This window comes from Canis lupus, chromosome 17 (assembly GCF_011100685.1).
Source record: "Canis lupus familiaris isolate Mischka breed German Shepherd chromosome 17, alternate assembly UU_Cfam_GSD_1.0, whole genome shotgun sequence".
Lineage (NCBI taxonomy): Eukaryota > Metazoa > Chordata > Mammalia > Carnivora > Canidae > Canis > Canis lupus.
In genome coordinates this window covers 57,179,885-57,206,990 of record NC_049238.1, presented here as the reverse complement: position 1 = coordinate 57,206,990, position 27,106 = coordinate 57,179,885, and the positions used below count along the sequence as shown (strand labels likewise).

The 27,106-nt window shown below is 54.0% G+C and overlaps 1 protein-coding gene across 1 annotated transcript; it reads right to left on the bottom strand.

The window, feature by feature from the left end:
* PHGDH (phosphoglycerate dehydrogenase) lies at positions 1-25,273 on the bottom strand. The gene is given in 11 exon segments (XM_038561924.1): positions 1-335; positions 1,244-1,282; positions 1,285-1,375; positions 4,209-4,362; positions 5,817-5,976; positions 6,444-6,576; positions 14,418-14,516; positions 14,617-14,671; positions 18,452-18,517; positions 20,263-20,414; positions 24,972-25,273. Coding segments are annotated over 11 exon segments (1,407 nt in total). The 5' UTR covers positions 25,110-25,273; the 3' UTR covers positions 1-15.
* Positions 25,274-27,106: the final 1,833 nt, after the last annotated feature.

The window sequence follows — 27,106 nt, the reverse complement described above, 5'->3', positions numbered from 1 at the left end:
GTATTTCGTTCACTCCTAGCAACGCTCCGAGGAAGGCAGTACTCCCGCTGCTCGACGGGGAGGTTCGGCTGCCCGGCCGGCGGCCGGTGTCAACAGCGGGACCTGCCCGGGCTCCCACTCCAGGAGCAGGGGCGAGCAGGCTCTGCAAAGGGAGGGACAGGGGGGCGGGGCGGACAGGAAAGGAGCGTTCCGGGGGCCACGCACACTGAGCCCGGCCTCTTGCACCAGCAGCTTGGCGTTCACCAAGTTCACATCCGCCTGACTGGCAGTGTCCTTTAGGAGGCCGACAATGACTGCAGGGCTTAGGCAGTTGCCGGCGTTCTTCAGGGGCGTCCCTGGGGACAGAGAACCTACAATAAGGTTGCTGTTTGTTGAGCAGCACAGGAGCGGGCAGGGCGCTGACACCCATCCTGGGTCAGGGACTCCTCACTGCCCGGGGCCCAAGCCCCAGCCTGCGGGCCAAGTTCCGCTTCCCTCTGGAAGGCACCCAGTTCCCTGCCTTGCTTCCTCTGGGGATCCCGCAGCTCTGACCTCCCCTATTTCTAGCAGCGCCCAGGTCTAACCACCCCCAAGCTCTTCCCACGTGAGCAGATGCTCAACGGGCCACGAGGAGGACCAGCCTCTGCGGGTGTAGGAACTAGAGCCCTGCGCAGTCTCTCAACTACATCTGCCTACGCTGGGCCCACTGGGAAAGTGGCCGGAGCCTGCAGTCGCAAAGGGAGACGAGGCCACTCTCTTTGCTCCCACCCCCAGCTGAGCAATGCCGGGGACCATCAGCTCGCCTCAGGACCCACCTTACCGTTCACGGGGCACACCCTGTCCCACCACCCTATCTGGCACACCCGCCCCGACTCTCACTTTACATGTAGAACCCAGGTTCAGACAAAGGGAAATCTCACAGAGACAGGGTCAAACCCAGAATCAAGATCCTGTCCCTTAAGCTGGGACTCCCTCCCCCAATCCTACTGCCTCTCCCATGAAACTGTCTCTCATGGAGGTTTCTCTTGCATGAAACATGTGCATCTTAAGAATACTATACAATCGTGACTTGTGAAAATCACACGTATTTCTTAGTATTTTCTGGACGTCCCCTCTGTCCCCATTGGGTAGCGAGTGAGCCCTATGCAGACAGAACAGGGGACTTGGCGTCACAAGAGCTATGTCCAGTCCTTTCCCAGCCCCTCGCTGTCTGGACTGCTACAGACACAACCTCTTCCCTCCCTCTGCAGTGTCCCCAACTCACCCTGTGTTACCACCTGGATGGTCCCTTTGGGGGATCCAGCCAGGCTTGCATCAGCGTCCCCAGAGCTTCTGCGAGACCAATCCAAGGCTTGGTGTGTGGAGAGAAGGCACTGGTAAGGGCCTGGGCATTCACCTGCACAGAACGGGGAAGCAGAGCTGAGGTCAGCACGAGGCAGGGCAGGGCTCCTGAGCACAGCTCCACAGTGGGGAGCAGAAGGCACAGGGCTGTCCTGGTTTCGGGGCCTGGGGTGGGGGGAGCGTGGAGACCACTTCCATTAGCCACCACAAGACTTGTGCCTTCAGCTTGGGAGAGCTGTAGAGCCAGAAAAGAGCACAAAATTGCCAGAAGGGGAAAAAGGCATTTCTCTACACCCTACCCCCACAAACTGTGCCCACCTCACCCCTTACACAGGAGACCGGTTGTTCCTGAGATGATGGGTCTGGACACCACAAGGAAGGTGGTCTTTGACTTAAGATGTGTGGGGAGTCACGGATCACTGGGACCTAGAGGGGTAGGTCGCTCCAAGACCTTCCCTTTTACTTTACACCTCAATTAAAAAACAAAGTGGGGGCGCCTGGGTGGCTCAGGCGGTTAAGGGACTGTCTTCTGCTCAGGTCATGATCTCGGAGTCCTGGGGATTGAGCCCTACATCAGCTTCCTACTCAGCCGGGAGTCTGCTTCTCTCTCTCCCGCCCTCTGCACTTTGCTCAGCACTGGTTCCTCTCTCTGTCAAATAAATAAATAAAAGCTTAGGAAAAGAAAAAATGAGTGTTTACACGGTCATTAATCACTTTGACCAAATATACAATTTGCAAAGCTGGTTTCACATATTTTTAATTAATTAATTATTCATTCATGAGAGACACAGACAGGCAAAGACAGACGGTGGGAGAAACAGGCTCCTCGCAGGCAGCCTGATGCGGGACTCAATCCCGGACCAGATTACGCCCTGATCTAAAGGCTGAAGCTCAACCACTGAGCCACCCAGGTGTCACTGGATTCACATACTCTTTTTTTTTTTTAAGATTGATTGATTGAATGATTGATTTATATAGAGAGAGAGAGAGAGAGAGAGAGCAAGACAGAGACAGAGGAGGGAGAAGCAGGCTCCATGCCGGGAGCCCGACACGAGACTCGATCCCGGGGCTCCAGGATCACGCCCTGGGACAAAGCAGGTGCTAAACCACTGAGCCATCCAGGGATCCCCTGGATTCACATACTCTTAATGATCCTATCATTCTTCAAATCTTGCCCATGTGGAGTCAACCAGGAGGCCTGCCAGGCAGCTAAAGGAGACAAAAGCCACATTTCCTCCTAAAGCTGTAAGTCTAGGGTAGGGTCTGAACGGCGGGACCGTCCCAACAGGGCTTGATAACAAAGCCAGCTTGTCCCGGGTCACAATTTCAATTCCATTTTGTGGTTCAAGATGGTCTGGCTCTGAATGAAGCATTGGGCACTTTTGTGAGTCAAACTGTAAAGAGAACCAAGGAGTCTAAGAAGGATTTAATTCGAAACCTGGGGTGTGATATAAATCAAACAGGCTGCTGGTGTTGGAAATGGCCAAGGAGGCAGGCAGCCTGGCTTGGGGCTCCTGTGGTAGGGCTCCTCTGCTCCTCTCCACAGGATACAGAAAGGACCAGCGTGGACCAGGAGGCGGGACGAAGGAAGGCCAGTGCTGGCAGCAGAGAGGAAGGGCCATGGGCCAGTGGGCTGGGCTGAGCCTGCTGCCGCTGGAGGCAAGTGTCCTCCGGGCAGCACCTGTGGACGGGGATGCTCACGGCAGGTCTAGAGAACCAACAGGAGGGCTCTAAGAGGCAGGCGCCATTGAGCACCACCCGACCCTAATGTGAGTCTGTGTCTAATGTAACAACCAAACGGGGGAAGATGCAGAGAAGAATTAGGGAGGGACTTCCCATGTGACACAACTGTCTTTCTTTCTAAAAGCCTACTGGAGGACAACCTGTCACGTTGGGTGGAGACTTAAATCTGCCCCAGTTGAAGGCCTTTGACCAAGAGAGTTTACTTCTGGTATAAGATGGGAACAGTCTATGGTTCCATTTGATGGAGCCGGTGGTAAGGAGCCCCCTTCACGAAAAGGCCTGGACCGCCACCACCGCCTACGGACTCCATGGTAACCCCTGAGGGCTGCAACAGTGAGGGCAGAGGCCTGCCCGGCAAAGGGCTGCAGAGGGACAGGTGCAGCCCTGACTGGCTGGCAATGGCCTCGGTCCCAGCACGGCACCTGGGGAGAGCTGCTCAGAGGAGAGATGTGCAGAGGGAGTGAGAAAGTGTCCCCCACACTGAGGAGCCGCGAGATGCAGAAGAGAGAAGGGAGAGGCACAGGTGGACGGGCCACGTGTTGTGGTTGAGCCGCCGTCCTGTGGGTCCTTCAGGGGAGTAGCTGGCTCCCCTACTCTCTCGGGGTGTAGCAGGCAGGGTGGCCCGGCGAGCTGGGCTATCACGCCAGGCCTGGCAGGCTGAACAAAGCACCCTGTGTCTTTCCTGCTACTGCTCTGTCCCTCAGCAATGAAAGTCCCCACGCCGAGGGTCAGCCAGGAAGGTCAAGGACCAGCCCCGGCCCCCACCCGCCATCTCCCACGGCGTCCAGCAGCCCAGGCCACGCTCCTCCATTCTCAAAGCATGTGGAGAACAAAGGAGCCTTTCTCTGGAGCCCGGGCCCTGGGAAGAGCCACAATCTCTGCACCAAGGCTACAATACGGCAGGGCCGAGCCGCCTCCCTGCAACCAGGCTGCAACTAGGAAAGCTCGGGACGGGGCTCCCGCCGCCCCACCCAGAAGCCTGGCTCCAGAGGAGGCCTTATCTTCTACCCCCAGGGCCGAATCTGGTCAACACACCACTGCCCGCCAGAGCTGTCACCATGCCCCAAACCGGACACCACCCGCCCTCCCGGGCCTCGGCTCCTCCCTCCGACCTCCCGGCCCCAGGCCCACTTGGCCATACTTACGACGCCTGCCAGAGATTTCCCCTTCACCATGTCCACAAACTGGATGGCGATCTCTTCCCCGCAGCGGCTCTGGGCCTCCTTGGTGCTGGCGCCCAGGTGGGGGCAGCTGATGACGCGCTCATGCTCCACCAAGGCTCGGTCCCGTGGCGGCCTCCTGCCGAGAGAGAGACACCTCTCGGTCGCCTGCCCAGGGAGGCTGGAGGAGAGGCGGGGGGCCGAGGATGCCTTCTACTCTGGTTCTGCTAGAAGGTTCTAACGCCTTCTGTCTCTGGTTTCAACAGCCGGGTTTCCTCGTCAACACCTCTCTACAGCAGAGTGGACAGGGCTAAGGACGGGATGCACATCTCGGCTCCCCCGCTTAGACCTATGTGCTTTGGAGAAATCTCCACCTCTCTGAGCCTTCGGTTTCTCCATCTATAAAATGGGTGAATACTACCCAGAACCAAACACTGTCGTGCAGACTGCACCCCAGTAATACAGGAGGTGCTCAGCCAGTGAAGCTACTTTTGTTACTGGTTTTTGCCTCGAGCTCCCCCTCGCTCCTGAATCCTTGCAGCACTTCCAGGCCCTCTGCACAGCTGTCCCATCCTGGCTCGCACCACGCCAGGTGGTCCACCTGGGCACCTCTGCCCACCCCCCCTCTGCTCACTGAGCACAATGTATCGCCCTGGGAATGTCTCTCAGGCCTCTTGTCTGGCCACCTGGGCCTGGGAGTGCTGTGCACTTGGTAGCAGGTGCCACGAGAAGGCCAGAGACAGGCAGGGGAAGGTGCTGATCGGGAACGTCAGTACAAAGAGGGCCAGGCGCACGTCTGCCTTCCAGAAAGCTTACCATCTAGTTGTGAAAGATGACCAGGAGTATAAACCCTGCGTGCTCAGGACAGGGAATACACAGTGGAGGGCAAACACAGTGCTCAGAGAGGGGCCGGGGACGAGCCAGGGCCCCACCGCAGATATCCAGCAACCCTCCAGTGCCTAAGCCAAAATCCCTGCTCTTTGCCCTGGATCTGTGATGCTGGAGTCCACCTGGAAATGCACTGTCCGTCATTCCTCTGGTGTAAGGTGGGGGGGGTGGCTCGGGCGAGCAACGACGGGGTCTCTGGCTCTGACAGAGAGCAGCCCCCAGGGCACAGGGGACCCCTTCTGGCCATTCGCCTCAGGCTGCCCTCCCTCCCCAGAAGACACGAAGGAAAGGAAAGCCAACAGACACTGGGCAGAATGTCTTTTTGGCAACGGGATTCATTTCATCAGAGACCTCGGTCAATAATTAAGAGACCTTAAACCCGGCCCCAAATGCTCTCTCTCTGCCGCAAACCCTCAGCCTCAGAACGGATGTGCCGCGCGGTCCTCCCTGCAGTCATCAACAGGACAGCAGCGCAGGGAGCCCGGGACCAGGAACTGGGCCCTATTTAAAATCTGAGTTTTGCAAAGACCACACGGCGGCCTGTGCCACCGCACTCCGGAGGGCTCCCCAAACCACAAAGGTGTTATTCTTGGCAACATAATTCCTCCTGAGTGCCATGGAGGCCTCCTTAAGGCAAAGACCTTCTTCGTGCACACTGGGCTTTCTCGGCCCTGGGCCCCTCTGCTCACCGCTCCTCTCCTCCACCAGGCACTCACCTCTGTAAACACGTCCAGCGCGGCACCAGCACACTGGCCAGAGCGCAGGGCCCGGAGCAGGGCCCCCTCGTCCACGATCCCTCCCCGAGCGCAGTTCACCACGCGCACCCCCTTCTTGCACTGGGCAAAGGTGCTGTCGTTCAGCAGGCCTGCAAGGAGGGAAGGGCTTTCCTGCGGCACTGCTGCCCGGGACCCCAGCACCAGTGCCAGCAGCCCTCCCTGCCTCGTACCAGCTCCTTCCCCACACGCCGACAGCCTCTCTGGTCTCACCTCTCCCTTCTCACAGGCTCGGGGGCAAAGGCCCTGTTGTGGATTTAGACCAAACTCAGTCTAGAAACATCCTAGAGTCCCGGAGATCCTAGTGTTTTGAGTAAGTCCCGGAACCGGAAAGGCCAGCAGCGGCCCCAGCAAATACCATGTGGTCACGGGTCATACGTGTCGAGCCATGCATTTCCAGCTAGCTCATCCCTCCTCCGTGGGATGCAGGATCAGCTAGCAGAGCATCACTCCATGCTCGAGGGCCCTAGTCCACATGCCTGCGGAGGCCCAGGCTGAGGGCCCACCCTTCTCTGGTCTGTGGCTTCCGTGGCCGACCCACAGGCAGGGACGCACATACCTGTGGTGGAGGGCAGCAGAGGTGTGTGCACAGTGATAAAGTCACAGAGAGGCCAGATCTCCTCCAGGGGCAGCTGCTGGACACCAAAGGAGGCCGAGACCTCTGGCGCAATGATGGGGTCGTACCCTACGGTCTGGTCAGAAACGAGAGAGAGACGAGCAAATGTCACTGTTCCTTACTAGTACTGGTATCATTATGATGGAGGCCATTTATCGGGCATTTACCAAGTACTACTGCTAAGTCTGTCCAAATACGGTAATACAACAAGGGTTGATACTATTCTACTTTAGAGCTGAACAAAGTGGGGCTCTCTATTTAGGAGGGGCTGGCCCAGAGTGTGAAGGGAGTTTGTTTACCTCCGAGCTCTTAACCATGAACAGATGCAAGAGCAGCGTGTGTGTGCGTGTGTGCACATGTGCGTGTGTGCACATGTGCGTGTGTGAGGTTGGATAAGGGGGAGCTCAGAACCTTTAGCAAACAGGGAACCCAGGAGAGGCAGGACAGCCACGTGGGGAGCAGAGACACACTACACTAGCAGGGTATAACCAGGCGAGAGAGGACAGGTTGGCCACAGCCGAGGACCCTCAGGGCCAGAGAACAGGCAGGGGCCCTGACTCTTGCACAGACTGAGAAAGAAGTAGGTTGGGGCAGCGGTGCAGAGCAGGGCAGGCAAGGAGACCAAGACCGGTCGCTGGGGAGGAGTGCTGACCCGCCAGCGGGCAAGGTTTGGTCCCATCCTGAAGTGCCCTTTCAGAAGGCTCCAAATGCATCTAGTCTCGGAAGGCATAACTGGGTGACTCACCACACAGAGGCCTCAATGCTCAGGACGGATCCTTTCAACAGGGCAGGAGTGACAGGGAATAGGGAGCGAGGATCAGGAGGAGAAAAAAGGAGGCACCAAGGCACCATAGAAGGCACAGGTCCCAGAAAGAACCTTCCTCTGGGCAGATTCCTGCCTGCCCCGATTTACCAACGAGGAAACTAAGGCAGAGAGGTGAAATGATTCAACCAAGGTCGCATGGTTGGCAGATGGTCGAGTGTGGATAAGAAGAATGTCTGGATTTGGAAGCCTGCACCCCTGGTGCCCACCCTTCTAGGTGGGGTGAGGTCAGGGGGCTCACAGCCCCACCTGAGCAACCGGGTAGAGTCAATGGAAACATGTCCTGTATCAGAACAGTGTCGGGCACCAGTCACACATGTCCTCAGCAAGGGCAAGCCTCTAAAGGTGATCAAGCCAGCACCAGCAGCTGGGATTCGAAGAATCCACAACCACCAGGACGCAGCCACCTCTTGACACAGCAGAGACATAATCCACTTTCTGTCTGGTCACCTTCGGCTTGGCCGGGGCCGCAGCACCCACTGTGGGAAAGAGGCGTAGGAGCCTTAACAATCTCAAAGGCATCCGTGTCCTCAAGAAGGCAGGATGCAGCTGCAGGAGCCAAGGGACGGACGCTGACCCAGGAGACCTGGACCTGGGTCCTCAGTACGAAGTGAAGGAGCTGGGTGGATGATTTCAAAGTCATCGCCTGCTCCAACACTCAGTCATTCAATATTCCTTGAAAAGACAGTTCTCTTAACCCTGAAATGTTAGGGGCGAACCCCAGAATGTTCAGAGGCGGCCTGGCACTGAACAAAAGGTAACAAGCAGAACAGAAGGCCTAATACTGGAAACCATCATCATCTCTGTGTGGTGGAACTCATTTTTGTTCTCCTTTATGCTTTCCTGTGCTTTGTAATGCTTCCCCTGCTCATCATGAATTTCCTTGTGGGAAACAGAAAAGTCATCTCGAAAATACTGGCAAAGAGGATTCCTGTGTAACCAATTCCGCCCTTGCAGAGAAGAGACTGACATGGTCGTGAATGAGGAACAAGTTTCAGATCACAGTTTTCATCATCAGCCTGTGGAGGAAGCAAAGCCAAGGGGGAGATTTTGGGGGAGAGGCTGTAGGATTGAAAGCTCACAACCACCAGCCCCAGTGGTCATTCCCCCCTCAGCTGTAACCTACTCGTTTCCGGGGGAACAAGCAGCGTCCAGGGGAGGAGAGAGGATCCCTTACAAGTGCTCTTTGTCTGCCAGCTCAGGGCTGCCTGGAACAAGGGCCCTGTTCATCTATAATCCAGATGTACTTCGTTCACGTGAGCGGGGGAGGACGGGGACCACCAGCAGAGGTCACAGAGCTGACCCCGATGGAGGCGAGCTCCCGCCACTCTGGGGCTTGGGGCTCTCGGGAGTCCAGAAGCTGCACGGAGCGCTGGGAGGAAGGGTCCCGTGGGCGGAGCCGGGCCTAGTGCTGGGTGCCTGCACCCTGTGCTGGGTGCCTGCAGCTGGTGGGGAGCAGACGGGGAAGGAGGGGACCCGCATCCTCCACAGCGGTCAGCAGGGTCTGACTCAGCTGTCTTTCTCTTGTTCGGCTGCAGACAACTGCAGGGTAGAATTCGGCTGAGAAACGGTTTTCAGTTTTCACTCGGGAGACCCAGGGCAGATGGCAGCTGAACACGGCTAGGAGCTGGGATTCCTACACCAGGAGACCACGTTGCGGGGAGTCGAAAGAGTATATGGTTGGGCCCAGGGGAACAATGTCTGAGTAGGGTCCTAACGCACCCTGGAACGGGTCAGATGTCCCGATACTCACACGTTGCAGCACTTCCAGGTATGTACCCTCTGAAGACTGCCCTACGGAGGAGCCTGAGGGAGAGCCACCAAGGGGTTCTCCACCTGAATCCCAGCCTCAGGACAGGCTCCTAACGCTGGGGAGCAGGGGAACCCCAGCTTTTCAAGTGGCACTACAGAGCCACGTCCTAGCTGGTGTCATAGAAGGCAGCCTTGCGAGGATGACTACACCTCCCCTGGGCCTCTGGCTTAACAGTGGATGCCTGAGAGCAAGGAGGCTTTCACGGTGAAGGGGTTCCAGGAAAGGAGCCTAATCATCACATCCTCCTACTGCCTCACAGCTAATTCTTCGGGCTGAAGATGAGAACTCTCTTCCCTTCACACAATGACATCTTACTCAGAAACCCACTATAAAAAACGATCAGAGCTGCAGAGGTGAAGGCCCAGAGCCCTACCACTTACTCTCTCTCTCTAGGGTCCCATCCCCATGTCCCTAAGGTACCTTCCCAGAACTTGGGGCTCTGGGAAGAATGTAAAAAAATCAGTACTCTGGCGCAGTAGGAATTCCAGTTACCAGACTGAGCTAGGAGCATCCTGAGGAGATTTCATCCCAAGGAAGGTCGAGCACAGTGACAGAGCAGAGACCGTCTAACTCACCTGGATCAGGCATGAAGACCGTGGTGGGGATGCAAGACAAAGCGTACTAGATCGGAAGTCAGGAGACCTGGAGCTCAAGCTGGACTCCACCATTTACCAGTCCTATTATCTCAAACATACCATATAACCTTCCTGGGCCTCAGTTTCCTTGTCTGTAAACCTGGAATAAGAATATTGACCCTGCAGGGGTCACTGCAAGCACAGTCTCTGACACAGTAGACCTCAGTAAACATTAGCTGGGCCTGAGAGAATTGGTGACATCTGGTGCCTCAGGTTCAATGTCCATCCCTCTGGGATAACTTCAGATTCATCACAACACGGGCCACCAAGAAACCGTTAGGAGATCCTGGCCTGTTCCTCACAGGAAACCTTGGTAAGAGTGCAAGGCTCAGTTGCTGGCTGGCTTGGCCTGCTAACACTCTAGCGGGCATGCTGGCATGAATGAGTTGTGTCTCCAGAATGTACAACATAACATGTTCAGCAAATGGGTTGAGAAAAAGCTCCAGGCAGAAAGAACACCATGGAGCATCAGACTCAGATGACTCCGACAACCAGCAGGCTGCAGATGGCCAGAATGATTCTGACACCCACATCTGTGCCATGTGGCTCAGAGCAAGTCAGGTAGCTCAGGTGGCGGCACGTGAAGATTCCTCTCCAGGCCTGTCTGGTTGGGATGGGGGCCTAGGTGGGCTTTCTCTCCCCAACACACAGCGCCCCCGCCAGGTGCTGTGGGAAGCCAGGTGGCTGAGCTCCCTAGCAGAGCTAAGGTCTAGGATCCCCGCTTCCCTGAGGGAGCAGATAGTGACAAAGAAGGGACGGGAAAGGAAAGGGGGCAGTCCCTACCCAACGTCTGAGCACAAGAGGGACTCTGTTGATTGCTCCTGTGACACAAAGGGGTCAACTCTTAAATCACGATGTTCTGGAAGGGTTGGATGTTAGTTACCCAGCCTAATTAGTGACTAACAGCCTAGGGGACAGATTATAGGCCAGGGGACATCCCAGGACCAGGGAAGGAAGGGGTGATCAAAATATCTTCACGTGCTTTGCAGCACTGCCCGAGCCACCCAACCAGAACTACTCAGGGTGCCCTATGCCTTCTGGTCCCACTCTGTCTTAATTACAGTGTGCCCACGAGTTACTGTAACAAACCACAGTCCTTAATAATTTTACTCTATTTCCTATGATCACACAAAAAACTCCCTGCTAAAGACTATTCCTCAGATAAAGAAACTCGTAGCCCATGGGCAATGGGTGCTCAGAGCTATGACAGCTTTAAAGGCCATCTGCTTCTACCTCTCTGCCCATGCTCACACCTCGTCCTCATATACTGGCCAGGTGCTTAGCCAGTCTCATGTTGAGTATCTGCAGTACTGGGAGACTAACTCTCTCATTCCATTTGGGGCCAGCTCTGGCTGGAGCTCTGTCCCCCATGGCTTGTACCTACTGGTCCTCCTTGGATCCACTCCTTGGAGAGCATGACTCTTCTATAGAAGAGCTAGTCGATGGCCTCCCAAGTCATGACGGGGCTGTGACCCCAGTGCCTCCAATCCTTCCTTAGGAAGTACAGACCATAAGGAATGTCACCGTCCCTGTGCTGGAAGTCATACTTCTTTTAATGCTACCAAAAGTCACATTACCTTTTCTATTAGCCATGCCACTGTGAACCACACTGCTTTTCTGTCAACCCAAGGTCCCCTCCCCTAGAAAAGGGTTTTAACAACACCTCTACATCCAAATGTGTTTGGTTGCTTTGGGGGCCCATATAGAGGGTCCTGGTAGGTATCTTAGCTCAACTTCTTATTAGGATGCCCAACCATGCTAGCCTTCTCACATCAGTTAGGATATGATTACACAGTCTTAAGAATTAATCACCTCCCCCTGCTTCCTATCACCCAGACCGCTGATGAGAAGGATGGGTAAGGCATAGCCCTGCGTCATCCTGTACCATCTCCCTTCAGACTGAGACGGAGCTATCCTTCAACCCGTTACTAAGCCTTTGCACCAAGATCACAGTCTCCATCTTAACCCCAAGGGTGTCAGGGAAGATCTCACCAATGTCTCACTAAGTCCACATTTCCAAACAATCTACACATCTGTCCTTGAGGAAGAAGCCAAATAAAAGCAATTCGTCCACACAACAGAACCCCATGGAAGAGTTTACAAATAGGATAAATTTATTTATTCCAAGATCTATGTTTTACCACCATGTACAGTATTGTACTTTCTATAGGCACAACCCCCCCCCCACACACACACAATGGGAAAGAACTCTATGTGTTCCACATAAATGCACAGAAAAAAGTCTGAGATGATACACAGCAAACTGATGTTACCTCACAGGTGACTGGCAGCAGACCAGGATTGGGGTGGTAAACAAGGAGATGAGGATCTAGATTTCAATTTTTGTGAAAATCCCTTCACCTATTACATGATTAAAATACAATTTTAAATCATCCAGGTATAAGACCCCTAAGGACGTCCATGACGATCGGTTTAATATTGGCTTCTAAAGGGAGAACAAGGCCAATTTAAAACAACTTGTGCTTAGTGAACACTGAGCATGGTTTCCTGACTGGATGCTGATAAACTCTTTCACAGCCTGTTTTAGAATCTTCCCTCCTTGCACTTTCGAAAATCTTGCTTCCCCAAATGTTCAAACACCAACTGAGGAGCTTTGGATGATGCAGGTCCATAATCTGTCTGCCCTGTGCAAAGTTCATCTGGGCCTAGGTATCAGTTAGGAAGCGCAGTCAAAGTGAGCCCTGAGCGTGAACAAAGGCCACTTGGGCCACTGCAAAATGACCGGGGCTGCTGGCAAGGGCAGGGGGCAGGTGACCGTTTCAAGGTGTGTTTCAGCGGTTTATAAAGATCATGTCCCAGAAGCAGGATAGCCTACAGGGACCGGCCAGAGATATCCAGACAGAAGAACCCCCAAGGGGAGCAGTGACGTGCTGCAACATACAAAAGCACGCAAACCCTCAAAGTCACGCTGGGAATTCGGGCGTGTCGTGTGAGGTATGCCTGGACACACAGAATGACATTCATGAACAGGTTCTAGACGTTTCTGATCAAACACATGTCTGAGGGGTGTCAGCCACTTCCACTGAGATGCTCAGAATCCATATCCCTCCAAGCCTCTCGGGAGCAGCCTGGCAGCAGCTGAGTAGCTGAGCACAGAAGCTTACTGATCACGTCCCTCACTCAGCAAACGAGGTGGGGCTTTTTGTCTGGGTAAGTCACTCCCCCAAAGTCTCAAGTCCTTGATAATGAAGGCTCCTGAGCAAGCAGAGTCCAGTGAGCTGTGGCGCTGTGGGGAAGGGGAGGGAACTTAACAGAGGAGCAGCTGGGCCAAACAGCCTGTCCCCAAGTCTCTGTCTCATCAATGAGGCGCTCACCTGTCTGAGTATGGCACTCCGAGTTTTACTTAACCCCCAGCCCCTGATTTTAGAGGATCAGAATTCCAGGTGAGCTAAGCCTTTACTTTAATCCCTCACAGAAGAGGAAGAAAAAGCTCTCCTTGCAGCACAGGGCACCTGGCCAGCCCTGCACAGGAGGGACTGGCTTTGGTTTGTTCTCATGATCAGTGGATCCTGCTGGGCCACAGGCCCCTCTCCGGGATCTAGAGAAACGTCGGAGGCTTAGGAAGATGTCTGGCTGATGTAAATAAGTGTGTGGGGGAATAAGGACAGGAGGGAGAGGAAGATATTTCGCGTGGTGTAATGGGATGCCCACCTGTTTACCTTCCATTGCTGGAGGCCTCAGCAAAAATTCACAAACTCCTGACATCAATATAAAAATTAAGGGTTAATCCGTAGGGTTCCCTTTAACTCTATGAAGCTGGGGGGACAAAGAGAAAGGAGGAAGAAGGAAAGAGAAGGGAAATGCCAGAGCAGCTCCATGTAAAGTTTTCTAGAAATGATCTGATTGTCAAAACTGCTTTTTTTTTTTTTATGTTTAACGAAAGCCTTCCTGGCGGCAGTTTGAATATATCATCCCCCCACGGCAGAGAGGGCACGAGGAGTGAACAAGGAGATGTCTGCTAGCACACCTAGCCACCCTGTCACCCGCCCCTACAGGTCCCCTCCCATGGCTCTGGGGCCACCGCTCTGCAAGGTCTCCTGGCTTGGCCTCAGGGTGTGGCACTGCTCTGGATGACAGCCTTCCCTTGACCAGAAGAACCACTGAGTTCCCAGAATAGGGTAAAGCAGGGTCCTGGAGGGAAACAGGGGTCAGGGAGAATTGCTGAGAAATGCGTGCGTGCTCCAGCCACCACGGGATTAACATCGTGTCACGGCATTTGCACAATCATCTTGCCACGTCTTCTGACTGTGGAGTGGAGCCAGAAGGTGGATGGATAACGGCCCTGCTATAAGGCTACAGATGTGCTCCTGTTTTTCGGAATTATCACAGGCAACAGACACAGCAAAACAAAGAGCCCTTGCGGCAGCAGAGGCGAAGCAGCACAGGATACGAGCCCCTCTGTTCCGCTGGGACTCAAGAGCGGAGGGACCTCCACCAAGGATGCCCGGACTCTGAGGTCAGGCCAACATCCCTGCCCTCCCCGGCTACACCGCCTACTTCGGTAGAGGCTCTGAAGGAGGGTCAGCCCCTCCTAGGAAAAAGCCTTTACCTTTTCTCAAGCAAACCTGCCTCTCTCAAAACTGCTACAGGGAGCCCCACACCAAAGGGCCTCACCAACCTCTTACCTTCATCCCAAAGGACTGCATTCGAGTGGCCACCTCTCTCCCAATTCTGCCCAGGCCAAGAATTCCCAGGATCTTCCCATTTAGCTCTGTTCCCATGAACTGCAACCAAACAAGCAAGAGGCAACGCGGCCAGAGTAAGCCCCAGGAGTGAGGCCTCGGGCGCCGAGCTGGGCGGGACGAGGCAGGACTGGCCGCTCACCTTCTTCCTTTCCCACTTGCCGTCCTTCATGGAAGCTGTCGCCTGGGGGATGTGCCTGCAAGGACAGACAGGTTCAGTGGGCCGACATGGGAGGTGATGTGAGGTCTGCACAGCCACCCTCTCTGTCAGTCAGTCATTCCCAGGGCGAACCAGGCTCAGGCTGGTCTAGAGCTCGGGTACAGAGACCCGGAGCGGAGCAGAGGAAAACCTGTCAGGCACACCTGATGTGGGAGCCCCAGGATTTCTGTTCCCAGCTGGGAGTCTGAGAGTCAGTCAACTGCTGAGTGACAAGCATGTAGAAAGCAAGCACCAGTCCTCCACGGTTCACAGGGATAACAAAATGGGGGTGTTGAGGGGCTCTGAGAACATCCAGTGCTCCAGAAGTTCACGGATTTTCATTTTCTTCTTTCATCCAAGCCCGCAACCTGCACTTTCCACCGTATCAGCAGACAGCTGGGTATTTCCCTTCCTCGAGAGTTCCTGAAACCCCAGCAGTCTCAGGCTGCACTGGAATGGGGGGACGGGATGCTATAGTCCATACCACCTCTTCTCCAAACCACCCCCAGCCCAGCCTCTCTCCTCTGATTGGTTAACACGGCGGGGGGGGGGGGGGTCTGAGTCTCCACGTGTTTCTGGAAGGGACAGAGGCAGTTAGGGCAGAGTCAGAGGTGAGAGGACAAGATTACGTCACGTGGGATGTGGTCACCCAGGCTTCTCTGGAAGAGAATCCGGGAGACAGGAAACAACGTTTAAAATGTTTAAGGAGTCCATGCTCTACTTTAGACACTCCATGAGACATGCTTGGAGATGCTTTAGCGCATGTAACGCTCACAACAACTGCGTGGAGACAACTGGGGACTCAACATCTTGCAGGACATCACCCCATCGGAAGTAGTTGAATGGACTCAAAGAACATTCCCAGCAGTGAGCCTCCTCGGTATTTAAATGCGGTCTTTCCTGCAGGCCACAAAACTCAGAGTGGGGTGTGTGTGTGTGTGTGTGTGTGTGCGCGCGCGCGCGTGTAAGAGGGAGAGACTCCAACATAATGTCCCTGTAGCTCCATTGCGGATTTCTTATAAAAAAGCATTCTCTCATGTTTACACATCGCCAGGACATGCTTCCATCTGCGAGTCCAGCTGACGGGGGATCTGTGCTCCTGGGATCTCGTGGGCAAACTCCCAAAGCCTCAGTAACAAGCCTCCTGGGGAAGAAGCTCCGTCACCGGATGGTGGGCTGCTCTGGTCCATCATCCTCAGTAGAGGGTCCTCGTTTCAGGAATGTTGCAAGGACAATGACTTGCCTTGAGGAAGTGCCCCCTTCTCAGCAAGGCTAGCCCGCTCACCTGCCCCTGACCAAGTGAGACAGAGCCCACCTGGCTCCTCTCAGGTCTGGCTCACGTCCTGCTCTCGGCCCTCCTGGCCCCATGGTGCCATCTAAGAGAGCTGCATGTGGCACTGTGGGGCACGGGATAGCAGGCCACTCAGGGATCCTCTCCAGGCACTTTGGGGTCCCCACCGGGCCAGTTTGGGGAGGACCATGATGTGGGGGAGGGGCATCCCAAGAACTGAATGGTAGCCATCCTGACTTAGAGAAAGAGAAGGTAAGGTGGGAGAGATGACTTCAAAGCAGGTTGCATTCTCCTCTTTCTTTCTGTGTCATTGTTCTGCTCCTAGACCTCAGGAGCCCCTGCTGTGAGTTCAAAGTCCCCCACTGTGAGGCCCATGCAGGCCCCCTCTCCACCCACATTGCTCAATGCTCTCAACCTTCTGTCCAGAACTCCCACTCTGCTGTTGCTGCCCTGCTGGAAAAGCAGTCTGAGCAGACACACCAGAAGGTGTGGGAGACTCCATTCCTCCTCAATAGGGTGCTTGTTTCTTAGTTTTGATGCATCTTTGATGAGTGAGGTCATTGGGTGAGAGGTTGGAAATGGGCCGCTGTCTTGAAATCATTCCACTTTATCTACTCTCTTAAACAAAGCTGGTCCTGCAATAGGAGAAAAATGATTTCTGGCTCCCAAGCCTTCCCTTCCACCTCCAGAAAACCAATGAGAGAATTAAATAGATAGAAAGCTGACAGATCAGTCCCTAACTCAAAAACAAAACCAAAACCAGCACTGAATTTAATAGCACAAGTGAAACCAGGGCATCGGGCTTCTCTGGGAGAAATACGTCCAGCCCAGATGTTGTGGGAGATCCAGACAGCCAGCTCCCGGACCCCGTCCTGGCTGGGTCCCTTCTGCTGTGCACGCTGCCCATGCTCTTTGCTTTCTCCAGTCTCCTCTCCTCTCTTCACTGGCCAGTGAGTAGCAGTGAAGACTTAAGAGCTCAGGTAGAAATCTTGGGGAGCATCAGAACAAAGGTCAGCTCCTCCAGACCCTGCCCCAGCAGGAGGGAGAACAGGTCTCCAGAGGGGAAAACAGTAATTTCTTGGCCCCAGAAGCTTCAGGCCTGAGTAGAGAGAGAAAGAGCCCTGGCTGCCAGGGTCCCCTGGTTTAAGCATCCCAGGCTGTGTGAAGGGACCTAGTGAACTCCCTGCCCTGTCCACCGGCCCCTCGCCCTCCCCACTGGCCACACAGGTGCCTGAATTGCCTACTCGACAGCAGGGCTCAATGCCATCATTTTCTACCCAATACAGTAAGGCTCATGTACACTCTGTGCCACAGCCGGTGGTTCTTAGGCTGTGCCCTCTACTCAAGAGCCCCACACCCCCAGAGTTCCTGCTGGAAGAGCAAGACACTTCCCCACTTGAGTCCCCTTGTGTTAAGAATCCACAGGTTGGCACAGGGATCCCAGAGCAGTTCTTACTCCATCCTATCACAATAAAGATCTGAAAGGTTAGTGACAGAGGTAAGCCCGGGGTCAGAACAGTCAGTGAGGGACACAGCCCAGTGGGGGGAATCCAGAGAGAGCTTCCTTGATGAGCTAATACTCGAGCTTAATCTTGAAGAACAAGAGTTATCTGGATAAAGATGATGGGGAAGACTTCAGTTGAAAGTTATGTATTGATAATTCAACATTGGTTCATTGATTGTGACCAATGCACCATACTAACGTATGATGTGAATAATACGGAAGACTGGGTATGACATATGTGGGACCTTCTATCTTTACGACTTTTCTTTATATCTAAAACTCCTAAAATCAAAAATTTGTTAAAAAATCCCTATGCCAAATTTCATCCCATACCAATGAAATCAGAATTTCTGGGGCGCAAGTCAGGCATTAGGAGTGTTTCAAGATCCAAGATGTTATCAATGTGCAGCAAAGTCTGGGACCTCTGGGGTATGAGGAGTCTCTGAGGCATGGAGGTTGCTACATTTTGGCATTAATTCACTCAATAATGTTCTGAACTAAATAAAAATGTTGCGTGTTGCCTCTGTTTTATAACCTGTGTGAAGTTGTATTTTTAATAACGAGTGTAATAAAGTACTAGAACGACTCGGAAAAGAAATGATGATGGAGAAGGATATTCCAGGGAGCAGAAACCATATTTGTGAGGCTTGGAGGTGCAAGAAGCCGGAGGATGGCGTGGACACAGGAAATGACCAAGGAGGAGAGGAAGATGGCACATAATCATTTTCTCGGTGAGCCTGCTCCCAGGTAAGGAGCAGCCATGCCGAACGCCCCCCCCTCCACTCATTTGTGAGAAGCTGTCTGACCTTTGTGTGCCAGGACCACTATATTGAATGTCCCATAAAGATGGGTGGCCTCGAAAATTCTCGGCTGTCTGCACAGTGTCAGGCTGAAGCGTTTCTACCCTTCTTCAGGGCACGTTATTTGGGGAGTCGTAATCATGGACACAGAAGAGGCTGCCTCTGCTGAGAAGATGGACTTACCTGGCCAGGCACATGATCATCCCGCAGGTGAGCTCTGCAGCACTCAGGCTGTTCCCATTGGGGGTGCTAAAGATGGAAGAGGAGAGGGGATGTCAGTGCGTCCAGAGCCCATCTTCCCACTCCTGTCCCAAGAGAAGGCCGTGAGTGAAGTGTGCTCAGGCTCCTGCCCCCTCTGCTCACCTGCTCTTAAGTCCAACCCCCAACCCGCAGGCCTCCAACCTGGGCTCTCCGATGGACACCTGCCCTAAACCCAGGGGAGGGAAACCCCCTTGCCCTGGCTGCATGTTTCACATGGAGGGACTTCAGGTAGAGCAACACACTTGGCCTCCTACCCACACTCCCTTCTCCCAAGGCAGAGAAGTGTCTCATTCGATGGGGAGATATGTGGGTGGCTCAGCATTTCTCTTCCCTCTTGTTTCAGGATCTACCTGCCCACCGAAACCACAGATTCCCGCTACTCTATGCCATTGATCTTACTGAGGCTGTGCAGAAGATGCGTGAGCAAGCCCGTCACATCACGTCAGCCCACTGCCTACACACCTTCACCTAGTTGCCCAGCCCAGCCTCTATCAGTGACAAAGCTAGGATTTTTATCTTCACCTGTTTGACTTCTCCTATTTCTCAACAAGTTCCAAAGTGAGAACGCTTCCTCACACCTTAATGCACAGGGCCATGTTGACAAGGGCCATGCTCACTCTGCCCATTTCACAGAAAGGAGAATACAGCTGAAATCCATGAATCCATTTTTCTTTTTTCAAAGGCTCTCTCACTCTTTTTTTATTTTTTGGTTTTTGAACTGTTTATTAACACACATGTTTACCGTTTTTTTTTTTCTTTTTATGGATCTTTTCATTTCTGGAAATGAAAGTTACAAGGAGGAAAAGGCAAGAGATCTTATCCCACCCAAAAAAGTCAAGAGTAAAGGATTCTCAGAGTTGTCTTTCTACTGAGCTTCCTGCCTAACCCTGCGAACAGGCTGTACTAGGATGTAGGAAGGGGTGCAGGGCTGAGGGCTCTGCCTCTGTGTCCAGGGGAAGAATGTAGGACGGGGTTACCATTTAACATTTCTTCGGTTGGATGTTGACCTCAGTCAGATGACCGGTCAGTTCACCCATGCTCTATAAGAGGAGAGAAGGGAGGGGAAATTTTTGGGGACGCTGAATTTCCTGAGAGAAGGGAGAAGGCTTGAGGACGAAGAAGTGGGCAACAATGACCTGGCCACATCATCTAAGGGCCAGCCGGGAGCCAGGAATGTGTGGCCCAGCCCTGGCATGCAGTCACAACCTCTGCTCTGAGTTTCTGCAAAAACAGCCCTCACCCTTCCCTTCTTGGCCCTGGAGTGTGAAAGAGAAACTGCGACCCTGGCTGCTGAAGGACGAGGGCAGTGAGGAAAGGAAAGGATGTAGAGCCGCTCAACTAGCAAAGGCTGTGCATCTGCACAGGGCAGAAAGCAAAGCAGAGCCTAGGAAAACCCTGCTCCAGACACAGCAGCGGAGGGGGAGGAGTATCCCTGGAACAGGGGATGCAGATGGATTCACTAACAAACATTCTTCTAATTCCCCAACCAGGCTGCAGCGCAGATGTCTGTGGGGTGGGTTTGTCCAGTGACTTGAGATCACAAGGACAGCCTCCTCCTCAAACACCTGGGGAACCAGGACGCTGTGAGCGAGACCCGACTGTCCGGACTCCGCCTGGACCAGGCATCCTCGTGGGAGCCCTTCTTACTCTGACCCGGTCTTCACTAACCCAAGTGTCCCCCTCCCCACTCGTGGTGAGCCTCTACACCCACCCCCGGGGGCTTCGCGACTTACTTCATGACCAGAATGCCCTTCCTGGTTGCAGCCTCCAGGTCCACATTGTCCACGCCTGTGCCAGCCCTGCCCACCACCTGGAGCTTCTCTGCTGCGTTGATGACGTCAGCAGTCACCTTGGTGGCCGAACGGACGATGAGGCCTTCACAGTCCTGGGGCAGAAGACACTCTTGTCCACAGCCGGTCTTCAAGACCGCCTTGCACCCATTCTGCCAGAGTGGGAGTCCCTGCATGCCGGCCGACTTCGGATGTATTTGTGCAGAGAAAAGAAGCAGACAGCATATGCATCCGAAAGGGTCTGCCATCAGGCAGGCCTGGGGTCAAATCCAAGCTGCATCCCCCATGAGCTAGGATTCTGAGGTTTGGCTGCCTTGAGTGTGTGAGGAGGAAGTGAGAAGTGATAGAGAGAGCAACGGACATGCGCTCTGGCCCTCCTCAGAGGCCATCACCTCCTCCACTGGGCCCCAAGAATCTGGCCTCCTCAAGCGCTTTCTCCAAGGCCACCAGCACCCTCCCCAAACCTTAGGAATCTGCCTCCCACAGGGGTGGCTGCAGGCTCTCCCGCAGTCCACCCACCTCGTGCTTGCAGGCCCCAGGACAAGCACAGAAACGGCACTACCAGACTTCCACAGGCACAGCCTTCGCCATGGAGGGATCTCCCTCAGGATTGTTACCCTGTGGTCTCTCCACACTTTTCCCACAAGGGTGGTGTCCCTCAGACCAGCTTTCTTTGAAGCCAGGAAGTCTGAAGAGTCTCCAGTCAGACCAGTGCAGATGTTCATTCAGAGCTCACCTGACCCAGGTAGGGCATCTGCCTTTGGAGACTCCCCTTCAACAGACCCTGGTCCCACAACCTACATGGCCAGCGCCCACCAGCCTTCAAGGTCGCTTAACACCCTCCACTACCCCCACTTCATTCAATTGCATCACCGATCGAGATATTCAACCAGCACCTATTGATCGCGTCTACTGGCAGCCTATGTCTGTGACCTCTCAAGAACCCTGCACTCCTGGGTACCACCCCCTACTCCGGTCAAAGGTCATCCCTCCAAGACTCCACTCCAAGATGCCTGCTCCTCTACTCTGTTACGCAAACTGGAGGCCTTTGCAAATCCTCCCCCTTCCACAGTGCAGTGTGCTGTGACTACAACTTTCTTTTCTCCAAGGCTCTGCAGTCCATTTTGGCAAATCTCAAAACTGCCTCCATTCTGCTGTCTATTGCTCTCTGCAGCTGCCTTACAGCTGGAAAAAGGCCACGGTTCTGCTGGATTTATGGCTGTTCTAAGCAAACTATGCTAACTCAGCAGTGGAAAGCCATTCACGTTTCTCAAGTTCAAACATGCCTCCTTTCCCAAGGAGGACAGGCTTGGCCTTGAGGGTAATTCTAGCATGGCTGGTGCCTCTGACATAAATCATAAGGAAAGTCCAATTCTCCAGGTCATTGCTGCTCAGCTAGAGAATGCAGGGAGGTGTCGGTTGGCACAATATGTGAGAACCTGATTTAGGAAATGTCTATTTAACTTTTGCAAATTAAATCCTACTGCAAAAGGCCAAGAACTTGCTAACTTTTTTTCAAATGTTTATTTATTTATTTTTGAGAGAGAGAGAGAGAGTGCACTTAAGTGGGAGGAAAGGCATAGGGAGAGAGAATCCTCAAGCTGACTCCCTGCTGAGCACAGAGGCTGACTGGGCCCTCAGTCCCAGAACCCTGAGATCAGGACCTGAGCCAAAATCAAGAGTCAGACCCTCAACTGAATGAGCCACCCAGGTGCACCGGAACTTACTTTCAAAAGATGGACTCTTGCATGGAGAAGTTTCCCATTCTTTATCCTTTTTAAAATTCTGAGCCAAAAATAATAAATGTGCTCAGTAAGTTAAGTGCATTATTAACATGTAGCTTATTGGCTATTTTTTTGCTATTCAATAAAACAAAGAAAAATGTATGTATCACATATAGCAAGGGTATTATTTCATGAAACTTTACTGTGTGTATTGTACACATATGTATGTATATACCGAGTTATGATGTATAATGAATTTCTTCTCTTCTCGTGGGTCGTGGTCAGAGTTTAAAAACCACGGATACATGGTAAGATTTAAAGGTTCCTGCGTATTAGGTTTATGTAAGATGTCAGATCTGCTGACGGAAGAGGAGTCCCCGGTCTAAGAGTTTGTGAGTTCTGAACACGATGCTTTACTCTTCTAAGCCAGGGTTTTCTAAACTTTTTTGAATAAGACTTATGGTAAGAAATATATGGGGACACCTGGGTGACTCAGTCGTGGAGTGTCTGCCTTTCACTCAGGTCATGATCACAGGATCCTCGGATGGAGTTCTGCCCATGTCTTCTCCCTCTGCCTATGTCTCTGCCTCTCCCTGTGTCTCTCATGAATAAAGAAATAAAATCTTTTTTTTTTTTTAAGAAAGCACGAAACATACGTTTAGGTTGTGATTTTATACTCACAAACTACACAGACAGCACAACTGCCCATATAATTGAAACAAATTTCCCGACACACTACTGATTGCCTATCTGCCTTGCTCCCTGATATTTCTTATTCTGGTTTTTAAAATGCTAATCATGACCCATTAAACCCACTTCGCTCCCCAATACTGTACTGTGACTTGTGTGGAGTCTGAAAAGCACCATTCTCAGGGGTAATTGTACTTCCCGACCATGGAGTCAGTGAGAGCAAACTGTGCCTGCCCAGAATACCAAGGAGTGGGAAGAGAGGCCGGGCCTGGGCAGGCAACGAGCTCCAACTTCTGTCAATATGAAAGATTTAATGGGAGAGGGCAGGGGCCACCAACTCAGACACCTCCCCACCCAGAATAAGAAGACATAGTGTGGACACGAGGCCTCTCCAGGTTGAGCAACTGGTATTCTGACGTGAACGTTTTACAAAGACAGACAGGAAGGCTGGGGGTTCCCAAACTGCCCAACGAGGCCGCCAGCCAGTAGCCAACAAACACCCCTCTCCTGCCAGGAGATTTCAGTGCCTTTAATATATCCTCCAAATTGCCGCTCCAGATCCCAGCAATCCACGCAGCCAACTTCCCAACTTCTCGGAACCCCTCCACTAGAGGAGAGGCCTCCAGTTCCTCTCAATTCTGCCTTTAACACCCACCCCCCGTCCCTCTCTCAAAATCCTAGACATGAGGATTTCTAATTTGCACAAGAAAGCTGCAAAGCCCCAAGTGAGGCCACTCATCCCACCCTGTTGCTCTGGTGGAGGGAGGGTCAGAAGCTGGTCTAAAAGCCACTGCACTGCCTTCTCGCCATTGCCCTGAGCCAAGGCCACTGATAGCACCCATACAAAAGAGGAGGTGACAAGTGTGAGGTGCCTGCCTCCCATCCAGTCCTACCGTGTTCCAGGATCAGATCCCAAGCCCCTGTCCCCCACCCCATTCAGGCTAAGCACCCGCCTTGTTCCACTTTTGCAGGGGAGGTGAAGGGGGAGGCTAGGCTGCTGGGGGGTCTCACTTGGGGCTTTGTCTGTACTGTGTCATCTGGTCAACCCTGGAGCGCTGGCCAGGCCCCCTGACTGGTCCACAAGCCTCTTGAAGGCAGGGCAGGGTCAGCCGCTCCTCCAAGTACAGGACAGTACAGGGTTACTCTCTAAGTCACCAGATACAGCACCGGCGCGGGTGCGGTGGGGTGGGAGGAGGGCAGCCTCGTGGAGAAACACAGCGGCAGGTGCCAGGGCAGACAAGGGAGCGCAGTGGGTTTCCAGCACCGTGTGGTTCCAGCACAGCTAAAGCGACTGCAGCCGCCTCTGCGGTTTTTCAGTCAAGGGCCCCTCCAGGGAGAAAATGGAACAGGTGCATGTGCGCTGGGGCCGCGGGGTCGTGGGAGCTGGAAGGTGGGGTGCTGGGTGCAGGAGCAGAGCCAAGAGGTCACGCAAGAAACGTCCGAAGGCTGCACGAGGCAGCCAGCCCCACAGGCCCCTTACAGACACGCAGGGAAAGATCCGAAGTAGATTGCGCCAACTTTGAGCGCAACGAGCTGGCCCGAGAGGTTTGCTACGACGCAGAGACTCCCCGGGGGCTTGTGGGGTCGGGCTCATCCAGCTGGCCATTCCTGACCGCGGCCGAGGCCCCCGGGGAGGCGGGCAGCAGGAGGTAAGTGAGCCGGGATCCCGGGGGGGCGGGGGGGGGCGGGGCGGCCGCAGGGGCGGTCCTAGGACCGGGGCGCCCCCGCCCGCCCCCTTCCCCCGAGAGCTCCCCGGAGGCCCAGGGGCGGGGAGAGCGCGCGGCGGTCTTGCATCAGACGAGAGGCGGGCGCGGGGCTTGCGGGCCTGGCCCGGTCGCCTGGCCTGCGCTGCAGCCCCTCCCGCTGCCACGGGCCAGGCTGGGGCTCCGCCGGCGCCCCCCACGGAAAGCTGGAGCCGCAGGCCGAGCCGGGACTAGTCGGAGGGTGGCGGTCCCCGGGCTCCCCGCGCCGAAGCCTCTGCGCTCCCCGTCCCCGCGGGCTGAGAGGCGGCGCCGCGCTGCCGGGGCCACTGCCGCCGAGGCGCTGGGGGCGGCGCGGGCATCCCGCGTGCAGCCCGCGGCCCGGTGGAGCCGCCCTTCCTCCCCCCCCGGCCCCCACGCGGGAGGCCCGGGACTGCCCGGGGCCGGGCAGGGGGCGCGGGGGGCGCGCTGGCCCCGCCGTTTCCGCAGGGGATGCCGCCGAGCTCGGCGGCTCTCGTCTCCCTCCCGCCCGCCTTACCCGCAGCTCGGCCATCAGCTCCTCTTTGCTCAGGTTCTGCTTCTCCACCACCTGCAGCCCTCCATCCTGCAGGATCTGCCGGCAGCAAGGGTCCAGGCTGTCACTGATGAGCACTTTCCGCAGATTTGCGAAGGCCATCGCGGGCGTCAGCCTCGGGGTAGGCCGCCGGCGGGGCAGGAGCACCTGGGGGAGAAGCCGTGGCTCAGGTAGGCGGGCTGCTGCCTCCGGGCGGGACCTCGGCCTCCCGCCCCGCGCTTCTCTCCCCTTTCTGCGCCTGCCGCCTCCAGCGTCCTTCTGATTGGACCGAAACACTCAAACTCTCGGTGACTCCGCCTCGTCCTCCCGCCAGAGCCGGTTCCCGCCCACTTTATTATTCTCCAGCGACGAAGTTCTCAGTCTCAGCCAAAGCCCTCCCTACACCTGGGGAGCCCGTAGAAGCCCAATCTGCGCGGGTGGCAGATCCGTATCTCAAAAGAAGTATCTGTTCTCGCCCTGAGAGCATTGCTACACGTTCCCTTCTTTCTTAAGAACATCTTCAAGAATTCCTCAACAAGAACTTCTTGAACGCACCTGTTGTGTGCAAGGCACCGTGCTGGATGCTGAAGGGGCTCCGCATCCTCTGGTAGGCTAACACAGACGGTACCAAAGGCAGACACGGAAAGTTAGGTAGTGAAAAGCAGTAGGAGGCTTTCTGAGACCTCACAAAGCCGTGCTTAATTACAAATGAATGATGCAAGGAGAGTTCTGGGTTTGAAAGAGAACGAGGACTGGGTGCATTTAGAGCGGGCAGAATTTTTGTTCAAGCTCCTCATTCTCTTCTTCCACTTCCTCTCTGATTATGAAAAAGACAAAAGGAATGTGAGATGCCAGTCTGTTCTGACTTATATGTTGACCAAGGAGGCACTTCCCAGCTCTTAACTCCTTTATCTTTAAACCCCACAGCAAACGTACCTATCCCCTGCCCCTCTTTACAGAAATATTGGGGGGAAATCCATTTTGGATTCTTTAAGGCCAACCAGGATCAGAAGCAGAGTCAGGCATGCTCCTAGGTGAATGAGAATTCCAATTATCCAGCCTTGAGCCATCATTACCCAGCATCTGTCTTGGTCCTGAGAAGCACCCAGCGTCTCCTAGAGACACCAGGAGGCTTCCAGCAAGGCTGCCTGCAGGAGGAAGCTCTGATGCTCCTTGAAGGCAGGCACTCTGAGAGGCCTGAGGATATGGAGACAAGTAAGGCATTATCTGCCTTCAAGCTGCTCTTAATCAATTGTCTACTCTTGAGAGCAGAATAGGAAATAAGTGGATAGAGAAGAGGTGACATTTACAAAGGCCCAGGGTGTGAAGAATAGCTGAGGGAGGGGGCGCCTGGGTGGCTCAGTCCCTTAAGTATCTGTCTTAGGCTCAGGGTATGACCACAGGGACCTAAGATAGAGCCCCACAGGAGGTACCTTGCTCAGCAGGGAACCTACTTCTCCCTGTCCCTCTGCCTGCCCCTCCCCCTGCTTGTGGTCTCTCTCTTTCCTTCTGACAAATAAATAAATAAATAAATAAATAAATAAATAAATAAATAATAGATAAATAAATAAATAAATAAATAATAAAATCTTTTTAAAAAGAAAAAACAATGTCTGAAGGAGATGCCTAAGAATACAGGACACTAAACTGCAGAGGGGCCATGGTGCTCAACAGGGGCATTGCCCTGGGAAGGAGTTTGAACTGCCCTCCGTAGCAATACAGAGGAACTGAGTGATTTTTTAGAAGGGATATGCTTACATTAATTGAGCTGAGCCCTGACACTGCTAATGGAGAGAATATCCCTCTGCACCACTCCCCATTCCCATCCTTCACCCCTATCTCCACTATCAACTGTAAGTTGAGGATTTTCCTTTTATCATCAGCCTAGGAACAAAGGAAATATTCTCCCCTCACCCCTGGTATGGTTTCCATTCATAAAACAAGAACTTTGGCCTTCTTGGAAGTATTAGGAAAATAATTCTACCATTCTCTCCAGCCCACTCACTCCCTCCCTTCCCTGAGCCCCAGTCCCTTGGGAAGAGACAGAGTCTGATTAGTAAGTTTAGGGGAAAGGTCCTAGCACCAGCCCAGGCCAGCCCCTGCTTAGCTCTGTTTTTTGC